At 42.4% G+C, this 15,417-nt stretch overlaps 1 protein-coding gene across 1 annotated transcript; it reads left to right on the forward strand.

Annotated features, from left to right (window-relative positions):
• Positions 1-6,823: 6,823 nt before the first annotated feature.
• Positions 6,824-14,272, forward strand: LOC146985578 (tripartite motif-containing protein 14). The gene is made up of 7 exons (XM_085778691.1): positions 6,824-7,081; positions 9,103-10,046; positions 10,165-10,260; positions 10,980-11,228; positions 11,335-11,357; positions 12,970-13,124; positions 13,264-14,272. Exons 1-7 carry the CDS (start codon positions 6,832-6,834, stop codon positions 13,806-13,808), a joined length of 2,262 nt encoding a protein of 753 aa, XP_085634817.1. The 5' UTR covers positions 6,824-6,831; the 3' UTR covers positions 13,809-14,272.
• Positions 14,273-15,417: the final 1,145 nt, after the last annotated feature.

The raw sequence follows: 15,417 nt of genomic DNA on the forward strand, positions 1-15,417 counted from the left end.
TAAACTTAATAGACGAGCCTGATCTAAGTGACACGTTCTTTGTTGGAATGGTGAATTGTGAAAGTGATCAAATAAATAAGCCAGACAATGTAAATTATGTCACTAGAGAAGATAAGTGGATAGCTCCTCTAATGATAAATGGGACTGTAGTCACCATGAGATTGGACACTGGTGCGAAAGCAAATCTCATAAGCATGTGTGATGTGAAGGCAATGAAAAATAAGCCACAAATAAAAAGAAAAGAATCTGGACTGAAAGACTACAATGGGCGGCCAATCAAATGTTTGGGCACATGCAGGTTGAGTGTCACAGTTAAAGGAAAAATGCACCACCTATTCTTCTTTGTTGTGAATGAGGGACGTGAATCACTTGGTGACAGAGCCTGTGAAGAACTGGGGCTTGTGAAAAGAGTGTATGTCCTTGCTGATGCCCTATCCAGAGCAACTACAGGCGACAGTGTGAGTGCAACAGACGAAGACATACAGTGTCACGTGAACATGGTGTCGGCTACACTGCCTGTGTCTGACACAAAGTCAAGACAAATAGCGGAGGCCACAGCAAAGGATGCTGAGCTACAGCATGTCATGAAGAACATGGATGAGGGATGGCCAGCTGGTTCATGTCCACAATTTTACCATGTCAGAGGTGAGCTTAGTACTGTGGATGGTCTGCTGTTGAAAAAGGGCAGGATTGTTATTCCACGGGCTTTGAGAATGGACATGGTTGCACAGGATACATGAAGGCCATCTCGGCATCGAAAAGTGCAAAAGGAGGGCGAGAGACACGGTTTTCTGGCCCGGACTGAACAAAGACATTGAAGCACTTACAAGTAAATGTGAAACATGCCAGAAACACAGGAACAAGCAGAGCAAAGAGCCTATGGTGGTAGCTGAGGTGCCAACAGCACCATGGCACAAAGTAGGAAAGGACTTGTTTCATCTCAGAGGTAAAGACTATTTAGTGGTAATGGATTACTACTCAAACTTCCCTGAGATGGCGCTACTAACAAGCTCAACGTCAACTTGTGTCATAACACATGCTAAACCTATCTTCGCCAGGCATGGCATCCCACACACCGTGGTGAGCGACAATGGCCCCTGCTTCAGCAGCAAAGAATGGCAGAAGTTTGCAGTGCAATATGATTTCAAGCATGTGACGTCAAGCCCACACTATGCACAATCAAACGGGCAAGCTGAAAAAGGAGTTCACATTCTCAAGCAACTCCTAAAGAAAGCAGCTGACAGTGACTCGGATCCGTATCTGGCTTTATTGAGCTACAGAGCATCACCTCTTCAGTGCGGCCTGTCACCAGCTGAACTGCTGATGAAGAGGAAGCTACGAACAACTTTGCCGAGTCATCAAAACGACAAATTAAAGCAAAAGAATCACTCAAAGATTGAACATAAGCTACGACAACAGAAAATGATGCAAAAGTCATTCTATGACAGAACAACCAAGCATCTCCCTCCACTGACTACCAACAACACAGTCAGGATTGAGGATGCTGATGGATGGAGTACAAAAGCAACTGTCCTGCAAGAAGTTGCTCCACGATCGTACACGGTGAAAACTGATGATGGACAAATCCTCAGACGCAATCGTCGCAGTCTATTAAAGACTCCTCAAGGGACTGTTGGTGAGCTCAGTGTAACCTGTGGTGAATCTCAGGTAATTCCCACACCTGTTATGGACTGTAACACTGACTCTCACACACCTACTCCAAGCGAACCTGAGTTAAGAAGGTCCACAAGAGAAATCAGAAAGCCTGATAGACTGAACTTATAAACAAAGAAAATTCAATATGCATGTTAAAGATGTTGAACAAAATTTATATATATATATTGATTGATGTTGTGAATGTGTTCTAAATGGTCTAGTGTTGGCTTAGATATGAGTTATGCAATCTGATATAAACTGTCTATACTGCTTATGTGTTGCAGAGTTATGCTGAATGAGAAATGGTTGAAATAACTGACACAGCTAATGTGATGATTCATGTTAATGCATTTTACCTTAGAAAAAGGGGGATGTTATGATTGGATGTTATTACATGGTTGACCGCTAGGCGGCAGTACTGGTTTGTAGTCAGCTTACTGTACCATATAACAGGGTAGAGCAAGACTGCATTGAGCCACATGTATGTTGTTGAGAACGTGAGACATTAAACTAAGTTACTTGCTATCAACACGGCCTCATCCTTGGAACACGAACATGACAGGGGGGTCCCGGCTGGCAACAGATTTTTATATAATGGCAGCAAATAGAGCCCACATTTGAATCGTCCAAAACACACACTGAAACATCCAAATAAATCCATACTGCTCGTCCGTACTGACCCAAGTGTCCTGAAGCCGCGACAGGAAACAGTTGTTCGGAAAAAAATATTTTGATCTCTGTTTTTAGCCTTGTTGTAGCAGTAGTTCCCAGTGACTCTGTTGCTGTTTGTGCGCATGCGGGATCCGCGAGAAATCTCGCGCATCTTGCGCATGGATCTCGCGCAGCCACTGGGAGCTACGTGGCTTGGCAGTGAGTACTGTAGAATGTGAATTATTGATTTTGAAGTATCCCTTTCATATCAATTAAAATGCATTTGAGGAGAAAATGTTGAGGGAAAAAAAAATACCTTATTAGGATATTATCACGTTCATTTAAACTGCTTATTTTATGTATTTATCTATGCTGACATTTAATTTGCATAGGTGCATTAAAAATTCAGAGCACAACATTTAGCTTTGCAGTAGACCAAAACTGACTTCTTAATTCCAAGCAACATGGATGGTACGAAAATGTAGAAAAAATCTTTTTAAGACAAAACTGCTATGAGATTATAAGATTAACCTCTCACTCACAAGTCACAAAAGTCTTTTTATCCAAGTCACATGTCTTGACCACAATACAGACAAGAATGCTGTCGAGAGAAACAAGACCTCTACCACTTTCAGACAGGACTGTTCCCATCTGGTGCTTTAAGGCAAAATAGCAACAACCAGTGCCTCTGTGGCTCAGATGGCTTTCTCCTCTGAGAAGAGAATTAAAAAGCTTTTTACTGATCATAACTTTAAGTATTGTCGGCCCTCCATATCAGGTTTTTCCAGAACTCTTATGGCTGTCCGCAGTTCATTGTCCTCAAGGGAGTCATTTTGGCTATCCAGAAGGTGGAGTAGTAACTTTGTTTTTTTATTATTATTATTATTATTATTATTATTATTATTGCATTTCATTGCAGTTCAATGACCGGAAGCATAAAATGACAGCAGTATTCTGATTACAGGTTCGGGACAAATTCGCAGTGATGGCACATGAATGATACAAACTGCTAGGGGGCGGGGAAAATTGCTTGGAAGAAGTGCTGGCACAGCCACTGAAAATCTCAGCCTAGTCTCTGCATGTTCAAACAGATGGATCATGGGCATGCAAGAAGCTTTTAATTACTCAACACATTAGCTCCAGCCACAGCTACATGAACGTAATAGGCTACTTGTATCAACACATCTATAATGAATACACTTTTGAGAATATTTTCCTCTGTATAAAGACTGAATTAATAATAAATAAGGGAAGAGAATGTACCCATTAAAAAGATCCTTCAACTGTCCTGTTTAATATGGGACCCCGTGGTTCATGAGCTGATAACATTTATAAAGCTAGACTCAATTTGTTTTTTGAGTCCAGATCCTCCTGCCTTACTTGATGTGCATGGCTGCTCTGCCCTTAAAGGGATAGTTCAACATTTTGGCAAATTGGCCCATTGCCATAATCCCTAAAGTCATAGCAGTAGGTTCGTAATCGTTACTTACATATTTAGATCTTTTGAATAAAAACACCCTCTGCAAAGAAGCTGCTTGTTCTCCACTGCTCTGTCCCTGACCCTTTAGACCGACTCGACATGGCCTCCACTGGCTCCTCCTGCCCCTGACCTCTAAAAGACAACAGACATCTTTTCAGCCTGCTGAAACTATGGTATATTAGTTGTGCTCACATGATGCTGAGTGCACTGCACTGTAATGATGTGAGAGAGTGTGTGGAGTCTGTGAGGATGGTAGGCTACAGCACAGCATGTGAGGGCAGGGGGTACAATAACAGGAAGACATGAGTAATTGGGAAAATCACTAACAGGAAACCTGCTGACCTTCTGATTTGAGAAAGTGCAGTGGTACCATGATGGATATAAAGTGTGATTTGATCATCTGCTGACAACCTCTGGCCAAGACAAAACCACAACAGAAACCTGAGTTTGTGTTTTTGTGTTTAGATTTAAATGTCCTGTCTTATTTTGAAATGTCCTGTCTTGTTCTTAATTTGCTCTCCCTCTAGTGATACATCAAGTGTCTGGCTTTATTATGCTACTTATTCCATATAATTTCTATAATTATTATCTTTATTATCTTTTATCTCATAAGTAGAACTTTATTTTAATCTCATAATCATGACGTTTTATCTCGTAACGTAACCTCGACTTTTGTATAGGCTACAAGTTTTTACGTGCTACAGAATATTTTAACACAGGAATGATACATAATAATCTACACAGTATAAATATTACTCATTATCAATTTATTCCAGCTGCACCCATGGATCAGCCCCCCTGTAATCCTCTCAGCAGGCACGCCGATTTTTCCCAGTGGCCACCCGTGGTACTGCAACAAAAAATCCCATGCGGCCCAGAAAGGATTTTTCCCATAGACCGCAATAGTAAAAGAGAAGCCTGTAAAACTGTTCACAGGACACCTCCAGCTGTAACCTCCGTTAATTACTAATCTTTGTATTCTATATTTTTAAGTCATGGACTTTTTATCCGTCAAAATGTTTTCTAACGGCCAGAAAAGCCACAGAAAAGTCTCATTTCTGGCCGTGACGTCACGGCTGTGTCCGTGCACCAGCAGTGCGCGGTCGTGTGTGTCTCGGGACCGAGGATGCCTGAAACTAATGAGACTCTGTCCGGTGCTAAAATCACTCAGAAAAGTGGAAAACACGGCTCAAAGGTGAGTTTTTGTTTGGTCACATCGAGTTAATTTAACTTTATGATAGTTAATGTCTGTTATTAGTCTCTTGTCAACTCGTATTCTTAAACGTAACGTTTTAATTGATGAGATCGCCTCGTAGTGACTGCTTTTACTGACGTGAAACCGGACTGTTTTACATTACTTTCCCTGTAAAACTCATATTTTTCAGTAATTTTAGCTTGATAAGTCATTTATGCTGTATGTGTTTGTGTGTGTCAACAGTGTCTCATCGCGGCTGATGTTCTACACCTGTTGCTCCGTTCACGTCAATTTATTTTACGGCTTAATTAATGCCACGGTGGTAAAATGTAAACCGAGACATCTCCTCCATGGTCGGTGTGTCGTGTGTGTGTCCTGACGGTGCAGCTGCTCCCCGTCTTCACCGGGGCCGGAGGAAGAACCGTGGACGTCCTCCTCATCCTCCAATCTCCTCCTCACCGTCGTCAGTGTGTGTTTGTTCAATGTCAGTATGCTAAATGATCACTTAAACTCATCATCATATTATTAAATTGTTCGGAAAAAAACAGACATGCTTGTGACTTTTTTCTGCTTCTACCAAATCCAACATCAACTGTGTCTGAGGCATCGTGTTTAATTAAAATGTCTGGTTCTGTAACAGCTGTATTTAGTGGACACTGATATTCTGTGTGTTGTGGAAATATTGTAAGGTTAAACTGTTGAATTACAAAGAGTCTCATCCACCTGAAGGCTTAATGATGATGATGAAACTATGAACACAGCCAGTACAGACAATTATTAAAAGGAAGATGCATTTGCCAAAGAGTTCTAATTTTCTTTAATCACAGCTGTGGTTGATAAAAACAAAACACGTGTGACTATACTCCACCAACATCCTGTAAATACAACTGGTGAACTGTGCAGCAAGTTAAATATACTATTGAATATAAAAAAAGGTAAGAGTAAAGCCTCATTACATTATTTGAGGTGTTCTGTGGTCATCTCTGTCATGTCTAACAAAAATACAGTTAATTATGATTTATTTTCCATTGCGATTTAAGCTTACAGGTTCGGACTAACTCGTTTTCAGTGTAACATCGTATATTAATTAACTGTCAAAACGATTTAACGATCATATAAACGACCGTAGTAAACCTACGATCGGCCGTCTTACTTTTTAAATCATTATCTTTGTTTTAAAGTCCGTGTGAGTCCTGTAAAAGTCTTAATACCATTCCTTAAATCCACAAGTAACACATACATGAACGCGCAGCGCCAAAACTAGAACGGCGGTTGCTCGTTCTCATTGCCCCAGGGCATGATGGGAGACCGCAGAGCATTATGGGGGGTGACTCAACTGCGCATGCTCTATGGGCCGCATAACGCGGAAGTAAACCCGGAAGTCAGAAACTTTTTCGGCGTATGCGCCAGGCGAGCAACTTTCATTGAAATGAACGGCGGCCATTTTCCGGTCCGGTATCCAGTTAATATAATACATCCATGGGGCTGGCTCGTTCTCATTGCCCCAGGGCATGATGGGAGACCGCAAAGCATTATGGGGGGTGACTCAACTGCGCATGCTCTATGGGCCGCATAACGCGGAAGTAAACCCGGAAGTCAGAAACTTTTTCGGCGTATGCGCCAGGCGAGCAACTTCCATTGAAATGAACGGCGGCCATTTTCCGGTCCGGTATCCAGTTAATATAATACATCCATGCCATGGATTTATTATATTTAGATGGCTGCACCTTTAAGAGTTGCGCCATGGGACGGGAACATAGGGACGGGAAGCGGGATTCAAAAGTCTAGCCCCGCCTCCTCTGTTTGATTGACATCCCGGAAACAGAAACTAAACATCAGCCAAAACAAAATGGGTGCATCGTTGGACACTCCGGCGAGGTGTCCGCTGTGCGACGAGCTGACCCGGGAGCCGGTCACTCTGAAGTGCAACCACCGGTTCTGCCGCCGCTGCATCGGGGACCTGTGGAGCGTCACTCCGGACGGGCCGTACCGCTGTCCGGAGTGGCGGTGCAGCACCACGTACCAGACTCTGCCGTTTGACCGCAACCTCATACGGCCGCCCGCCCCGGCTCGACGCGCTCAGCCCCGCAGCGCTGCAGGTATAGTGGGGGCTGGTTGAATACCATGTGACTGTGACCGCTTAGTTAGAGATAACTGTTGATTTAGTGGATGTGTGAGCTATGTGTGTGAGTGGAAGGTAACCTGAGCTAATTTAGCTAACTTCCGGCAAGTATCCGCTGAACAGGCAGATCCTTCATAATACACATGATATATAGATATAATACACTTCAATTGATTTAAGTAAATGTATATAACAGTACTCCACCATCACAAGTACATGTCCTGCAATAAAGACAACGTTACAACTTGAGTAACGTTGATTGTAGTTTTAGCAACATGTAGCCTACAGTAGCATAGCCTACTGGACTTTCCAAAAATTGTTATTATCAATGATGATGATGATTATCGTTATTATTATCATTGCTAGTAGTAGCAGAGCCAGTCTATTGACTATTATTCAATATTAGAAATTCTCTGGTAGTAGCTTATTGATGCTCTGGAGTGTAGGCAGCTCTTCCGTCCTGCAGTCAAGGTGAAGCTAGATTTACCTCTTTGCTCTAGAGCTAACAATTATCCGAAGACATCACCTCAGGCAATTTAAAATGGTAACAGGTAATTTTCATTCTTGTGTGTCATTTTATAAATGTAATGAGCAGTTGAACCTACGTTACCTTACCTTCTGCAGTATACCCAGGAACATTTACCTTTCTATTGTCTGCAGCACAGTATTCACAACCGAGGGATGGTTTTTTGGTGTAAAAAAGGTTTTCCGCACTTTTATTGCTTCCAGACTTGACTATTGTAAAGCTATTTATTCCAACATCTACAATTAGTTCAAAACTCTGCAGGCTTTAAACACGTATCAAGAGAGACAAGCATCCATATCATCCCAGTCCTTGTAGCTCTTCACTGTCTACCTGTGAGGTTTAGAATTGCAACCTGCTGACTCCCTGTGAGACTCAGTGACTGTCCAGCAAGACACTACTAGGTTCCTCTGAATCTCAACTGATCACTAAAGGCGACTGAGCTTTTGCAGTTTGGGTACCAACTCAAGGCTGTTGAGTCTATTGCCTGAAGATCTCGGACTCAGGAGCCTCTTAAATCTTCTCTTAAGCATTACATTTGTTGTTTGAGCCTTTATGTTAACGGGTGGCTCTGTTGTACTTCAATGTCAGGGATTTTAATTAAATGCTATTGTTTTATGGTTCCTGTTGTTAATTGTAAAGCACTTTGTCGCTTAGTTTTGAGAGGTGCGATAAGGGTTATTATCTGTAATAGTATTGTTTCATAGACATCTGAAGCATGACTACAAGTTATGTGTTTAAGTGGTAAACAATTTAAATACCCATCTGCCTCAGTTTTAAGTACAACCCCTCAATACTGTCTGCCAGTTTTACACTACAAGCAAGTGAAATTACGTTTCTGAAACATCATTGTCTCTTGTGTGACTTGTCTAGACTAACGGTGTGTTTGTTAACAATGCCAGTGGCCAGAGGATCAATCTAATACTATACTCATGTTGAGGCCAAAGTTTGTTGTCTTTACGAGATAAGGCAGTGAGGGTAAAAGTCTAACTTGTCGATGACGGTCAATGCAAGTATGTGGCAGCGCAGTTTTCCTGTGTTTGGCATAAATCACCTCCCACTTCCACCTTACTAAATCTGTTCCATTGCTTATGATTGACACCTAGCAGTAACTTTTAATTACCATACAGTTGCCTTGACAGCTGCAAGTTATTTTAAGTGGATAGTGGATTTAATGTGGATTGGGTTGTGGCCATAACATGACTAAACCAACCTAGATACAGTGACTTTGACAGACTTTGACAGATGTCATTAATAAAATGACTTCATCAGAAGTTAAATTATTCAACTCATTGCCACTAAGTGAACTACAAGGTAATAACAAGGCAAAAAACAACCGCTACTGCTTTGAGTACTGAGAACTTGCTCAATAGACTGTACAATTCTAGGGCAGATGTGCTGATCAACAGCAGCTTGTGAGTGTGTACATTTTGCTCTGAAAGTGCTAAACAACCTCCATCCTCTGTTCTTTTTAGCCACATCCAGTGAAAATAACAGATCTGACTCAACATCAAGGGGAGCATCTTTCACCAGCACACTCCTGGGGAAGAGAAAGGCCAGCACACCTGCACCAGAGCAACCCAACACAAAGCGATCAACTGTGGAAGCAGCAGTAGAGACTCCCCCTCAGCGTCCCAGCGACACAGAGACTCCCACCACCTCCTTCTCAGACCAACCTGGGCAGCCGACAGGTGTGGAGACAGCCAGGAGAATGGTGCACCCAGAGTCTGATCGGTCTGAGCGTGGTGATGGCTCATCCTCCAGCGACAAGTCTGACAGCAAGGTGGTGTCTGATGTCCCACAAGGCATCTCAGTCCAGCAGAGCCAGCACCGTAAACCAGAGGAAATTGTACTGGATGATGCTGACAGCTCGGATGAAGTAGATATATGTGATGCACCTCTTCCTGCAACACCTAAAAAAGTCACACAAGTGGCAAGAAATCATGCCTCACCTGCCAAATCTGATATGAGCCCTGGGGTCTCATCACCAGGTGTAGATAAGTCTCCAACGCAACATGTCAAGATTCCTCTGAAATTCCCCAATCGCCCTGCTGCCTCTCCAGGATCTCCGAGCTTTGCCGGCATCTTTTCCAGGTCAGAAAACAAAAGCACCAGCCCCGTGCCCTGCCACTATTGCCCTAAAGCCGAGTGTCAGCCCGCTGTGAAGACCTGCCTTGTGTGCGGAGCCTCCATGTGTTCAGAGCACCTGCGCCCTCACCTGGAATCTCCCGTTTTCCAGAACCACACCCTGGTTCCCCCAGTGGAGGACATTTCTCCCTGGAGGTGCCAGGAGCACCAGGAGATAAACAGAATCTTCTGTCGCCAGTGTGGATTGTGCGTGTGCACGGTGTGCACCGTCATCGGCTCCCACCGTGACCACGTGTGCATCAGCATCCGGGAGGCAGAGAGAGAGCTCAGGGTGAGTGTTGAATACAGCAATGCAAACTATAGACATAGTGTTTAAAGATGGGATGTGTCTAAACCAAGCCATAGCAGTAAATCTGTGTTTTTTTTTTTCTTTGTGCCTTTGTCCCAAGGGGAACCTAAAAGAAGAGATCAAACAACTGCAGGATGCTGAACAGCAAGTGAAGAACAGAGTGACTGAATTTACGCAAATGAAAGAGACTTCCAAAGTAAGTCCACATGGTTAACCAATATTGCTCACACTCCTCCTCTTCCCCTTTCTCTTATTGCATTGTTGCTACCCTGTATTTGTTGAAGACCAACTCATGTAATGTTTAACGAGTTTAAAATGAAGTGTCTACTCTGCACACTTGATGGGCTTGTGGGATCAGTCGGTTCATACTGTAGGTGTGGTATTTTAAAAGGTAGGCCCTTGAAATGGCAAATTACGGAAGCGTATTGCATTCACTTGAGTAATTTAGTTTTTGGTTTGTTTTTCAGGGTAATTATTTCTGTTTTTCGTGGTAATATTTTTCCTCCTGTTTTTTGAGGTAATTTTTTTCTGACTTAACTCAGAAGAACAGAAATACTATAATTACCTTGAAAAACAGACCAACAAAATAAATTACTCAGAAAAAACATATTTATTTATTTATTTTTATTCAAGTGAATGCAATATGCTTCCGTAGCAAATAACTCAAATATGAATAAGAGTAGTAGTGTGAAAGCAATCATAGAAAGCTGTCTAACAATAGTTCTCAATTCAAATTGTCACATTATTAAACTATATTACTGCTGTCAAGTGTTTAATGGGTATTAGAAGTTCATCAAAAAAAAAAAAAATAGAAGTTTTTGAAAAAAAAAAAAAGAAAGAAAAAGATTTTGAATTATGTTTTGTCTGAGAAATATATAACATTGCATTACACTGATTGATATATTCCATGTCCAGGTGCTTTTGAATGAGGCACGAGAAGGCGTGCAGCAGCAGTACAGAGCCATCAGAGAGGCCCTGGAGCAGGAGGAGCAGTCAGCTCTTCAGTGTGTGATGAAGGAGGACAACAGGGTTCTGGGTGGACTAGAGGAGAAACTCAGCCACCTCCGCAGCTCCCTGCTGTCCCTCCAGCAAGGCCTCCACTCCCTGGAGGGGCTGGCTGATGCCAAGGGTGATAAACGCATTCAGGACCAGGCTTTCATTATGGTAAGTTTAACGTTAGGGGGGAAACACCCTTTGTTTGTAAACCATATCAGATAAACAGTTATGAAAACTCACAGAAAATGTCTTTTTCCTCTTTCTCACATAACAGGAGTACAGCAGAGTCGCCCAACTGTAAGTGTTTTTCTTTCAACTTCTGCCTTGTTGCATGGAAAGCAGCAATTTGTTGAACATGTCAGTAGTTGAATGTGCCACCAACAGGATACATATCCCACATGAACATTTAATCACATTTAAGTGTTCATTCACCCTAGTTAAGGAAAAACACTTGAAAAAATCTGAAGCGATGTGTCTTTCTAGAATCAGTTATGCTGTCCGCACCAGAGGTCAACCAAATAATTGTTTGGCTGAATAATTAGCAGTGATGGAACATTTAATAAACTATCGTTAAAGCAGAAGTCAGGCTAAGGTAAAGCCAGAGTAAGGCCTTTGGTACTGAGACAACTTCATTCATAAACTATAAGCACAATAAGACTGTTGGTCATGTCTTTGAAATAGCAAGACTTAACATACAGGCTTTCCCTAAGCACCAGCCAGCAGCCAAACAACATTAAGGTATCAGTCAGCTCCTCTCTCCCTCAGAACTGTCACTTTTTTTTTTTCTTTTTTAAACCTGCGACATCGTAATTGTGTACTTATTGTTTTAATCGGGTCCGTTTGTTTCTGAGGAGATGATCTTTATCGATAGAGACTAGAAACTCTGCATCCAGTCCAGACCTGGGCTTTTTACAGCCCGTGGGTATTGTTCTGTCCATCTGTGATAGCAAAGATGAACCAGATTTACTGGTGAAAAAAATGATTTAAATTGGCTTTTTTTAAATTCTGTAAATACCTGTGTAGCAACACTGACAGAGAATTATATAAAAAGTCCAAAGGAACGTCAGGACAGGAAATGTTTGTCATGCAACAGTTCTTGTCAAAGACGTGAACAGGGCTCCAGGATGGATTATGTCCAAGCATCATATTTTGTTCAGGTTCTCCACTTCCTCCACTAGAGCCATGTTGTTCTCCTTTTGTGCCCGCAGCTCACAGAGTTCTTGTTGCTTCATCCCTCTCAATGCATAAATTACCAAATTTATTCTGTCATATGAATAAATATATAAATATTGAATAATGGATCTTTTTTCTTACATTAAAGATGGCATTTTTAGAACGAGCCCCCGGAAAAGCAAAAAGTAGAGTATGTGATAAAGGTTGTAAGCATGGCATCATGAGCTGCTAAAAGAAAAAATGCCTCCAACTTGTGGACTTGTTCATTTATAATGATGTCAGTGTTTTTGTTAGGATTCAGCTCTTGACTTTTTCCTGTTTCAAACTATCATCATCGGCCAACCTCTAGTCCACACACCGTTGTCGTGACCAGTTACACCTACAAAGAGATCAATGGAGATGTTATGTTTACAGGCGTGTTCCTTATAACAGCTGCAGTCTGTGGCAGATGTAAAATACGGGTAGACTTTCTGTGCAGCCATATACACAGAAGCTTTACCTAAATTTGCTAAAATAATAACAGCTACTTTTAAATAACCACTTAATATTTACCAACAAGCAGTTTGCTTATTTGTTTGTTTGTTTATTTAAATTCAACATACTGTATAATGTTCTTCTTTATTGTGTTACTGTTTATTTCTTTTATGTTTTTCTGTGTAGTTTTGTTGATGTACCCTATCTTATGGGGGTCATCAAGGAAAAAAGAGGTCTAAAGTCTCTTTCTTCTTTTCGTCAGGGCTAATAACAGAGAGAACTTTGTGGAGCAGTTCGAGGCTCCAGAGGAGGTCGATCAGGCCCGGCTGAGATGTTTGCAGAGGTGGACCGAGAAGCGTCTGGACACAGTCATGACCACTGTGCCTGGCAAAGACAGAGACCTCTACAGACTGCTGTGTGAGTAAAGTGGATTTTTTTAATGCCAATACCTGTTAATTCTCAAATTACTCACTGATTGAATCTGATTTCACCCATTGACTAAATACATACTGTAGTAAAAAATGCTATATTTTTTCCTTTCCTTTCCTGTGCACAGATGGGACTATCCCCTCCTTGGATGCAGACACGGCCCATTCCAAGCTGCAGCTGTCTGAGAGCAACAGGAGGGTGACCTACAGCGAGGCTCAGCAGTTCTACACGGAGCACGACGCTCGCTTCAGCTCCTTCCCGCAAGTCCTTGCCTCCCGCGCCCTGGAGGGGGGCCGCTGGTACTGGGAGGTGAACGTGTCGGTGGACGAGGGCCGCTGGAAGGTGGGGCTGTGCGAGGGACAGATAGAGAGGAAGGGCCAGAAGGACAACTCTCGTCTGGGCTTCAACAGCTACTCCTGGTGCCTCAGCTGTGACAAAAGGAAGGTGGAGGCGCTGCACAACAAAGTGTCCGTTCCTGTGGGTGCAAACGGGCTGCAGAGGGTGGGAGTGTTTCTTGACTTTGAGGAGGGTATTTTATCATTCTTTAATGTGACACCAGAGGGCAGTCTAGCGCTAATGCATTCCTACCAGCACAGGTTTACTGACCCTCTTTACCCAGCCCTGTCTGTGTCTAAAACACAGCTGGCTATCTGTTCTCTGTTCGAGTCATAAACCATGCAAGCTTGGCATGTCAGGTCTGCTGTAAATATACAAGTCCAGTGCCTTTATCCATTTGAAAACCACTTCTTCATAAACTGTGCCAGTTTGTAAAATTCTCAGGGATGCTATCATACATTGTGTGATGCTGTGCTTTTGCAAAAACAATGTGATTATGCCATAGCACTGGATTTATCATATTAGCTCTATGTGACATATATGTAACATTCCCTACAGTGGATACTTCTCAGTTTTTATATGAGTTTTAACTTTTAGATGATAAAATGTGTACAGTTGATCTTTTAAATTGGAGGCATATTAAGAGTGTTGATCAACTGAAACAATGATTTTGATAATATTTCAACTTTTAATCTGTGTTAAAAATGCTCCAAATGTTCTCTGAGCCATTTTCTTTCTACAGAAATAAAAAGGTCAAAGTTTCAAAAGCAAAGTAAACATGCGTTACTTTGTGCCTCCATACTTCCTATTTGCATTTAAATAGGAGCACAGGTGCGTGAGTGGGTGGCGTGTTTCCCCTCAACAGGTGACAGTTGGTGTGCTAACTTTAAACTCTCACTGCCCCCACAGCATGTGAGATTTACTGACAACAAACACTGGCTTTGGCACAAACTCCTTACAGCGTCACAGATCGCTACTGTCGCTAAATTGCCCACCTCCAGGCTCATTTATTCTGACCGGTGGTCTGTGCTGTTGACGTCACCGAGAGGGATCAAAGCATTGACGTGAACTCGTTCTGGGTGACTGGTGAAGCGGCAGCATGCCAGTGGTTCAGGGACAGGTGGCCAAAGATTGAGGTTGATCCAAACCTGTTGAATAATTGAGGAGCTTGAAAACTTCCGAATTTGCAAAACACAATAGTGAATGACTGAGAGAAGCTTGTACAGGGCACGGCTCAGAGCTGTTCACCACCTACACTTACACTCTCATTTTCTAATAACTTGTCTTGCCAAAATGTCTGCTTCCTCTTGTGACAGACTTTTTTATTTGGCATAATTTCCTACACTTAAGAAACTTGAATCCACGCAGGTGCATCAGTCGACCATGGCAACAATTTCACACTTTCAGACCACATGATCCAAAGGTAGTCAGAAACCCTCTGTGGGGCTTTGCTTTCTTTCTCTCTCTTCCCCAGCTGGCACATGAAAGCAGGATGCAATATCTGAGAGGGAGAGGAGGAGGAGGAGAGGGGTTTGAGCATTTAAGATTATTAAATTCTCCTCTCCCTGTCCATCCAATGGTCTCTCAAACTCAGCCAGCCTCATACAAGCTTTTCCAGACTTGTTACCATTAAATGAGATGAGCTGAGGGCACATACTGCGTTGGCAGGGAGCGGCGTGTCGGGTAGTTAATAAGGAATAAAATGTATGTGGTGGTGGTGTTGTATTGAAAGTTCTGGGCAGCTTCACTGGCAGCTAATGGGCAATCAGTAAACCAAAGGACAAGAGGTCATCATTAGTAATCCCAGGAGCCTCCGATATCCTGTAGGTGACAGCCTAAGAGTTTGCTTGTCAGTATGTCTTCACATAATAAGATTCACTCGGGTATTTTTGTCTCATGAGGAATATGCAAAGAATCAAATCTTTAAATTAGCACTTTTGCGGCA

The sequence above is a fragment of the Trachurus japonicus genome, chromosome 6, assembly GCF_045865225.1.
Source record: "Trachurus japonicus isolate A0001 chromosome 6, Traja_1.0".
Classification (NCBI taxonomy): domain Eukaryota; kingdom Metazoa; phylum Chordata; class Actinopteri; order Carangiformes; family Carangidae; genus Trachurus; species Trachurus japonicus.

What these genes read in the sequence shown, in the direction of transcription:
- LOC146985578 (XM_085778691.1), top strand. Translation starts at nt 6,832, where the DNA reads ATGGGTGCATCGTTGGACACTCCGGCGAGGTGTCCGCTGTGCGACGAG. An exon ending in AGGCAGAGAGAGAGCTCAGG is followed by an intron (nt 10,047 to 10,164) that starts GTGAGTGTTGAA and finishes CTTTGTCCCAAG; the next exon opens with GGGAACCTAAAAGAAGAGAT. An exon ending in AGACCTCTACAGACTGCTGT is followed by an intron (nt 13,125 to 13,263) that starts GTGAGTAAAGTG and finishes TCCTGTGCACAG; the next exon opens with ATGGGACTATCCCCTCCTTG.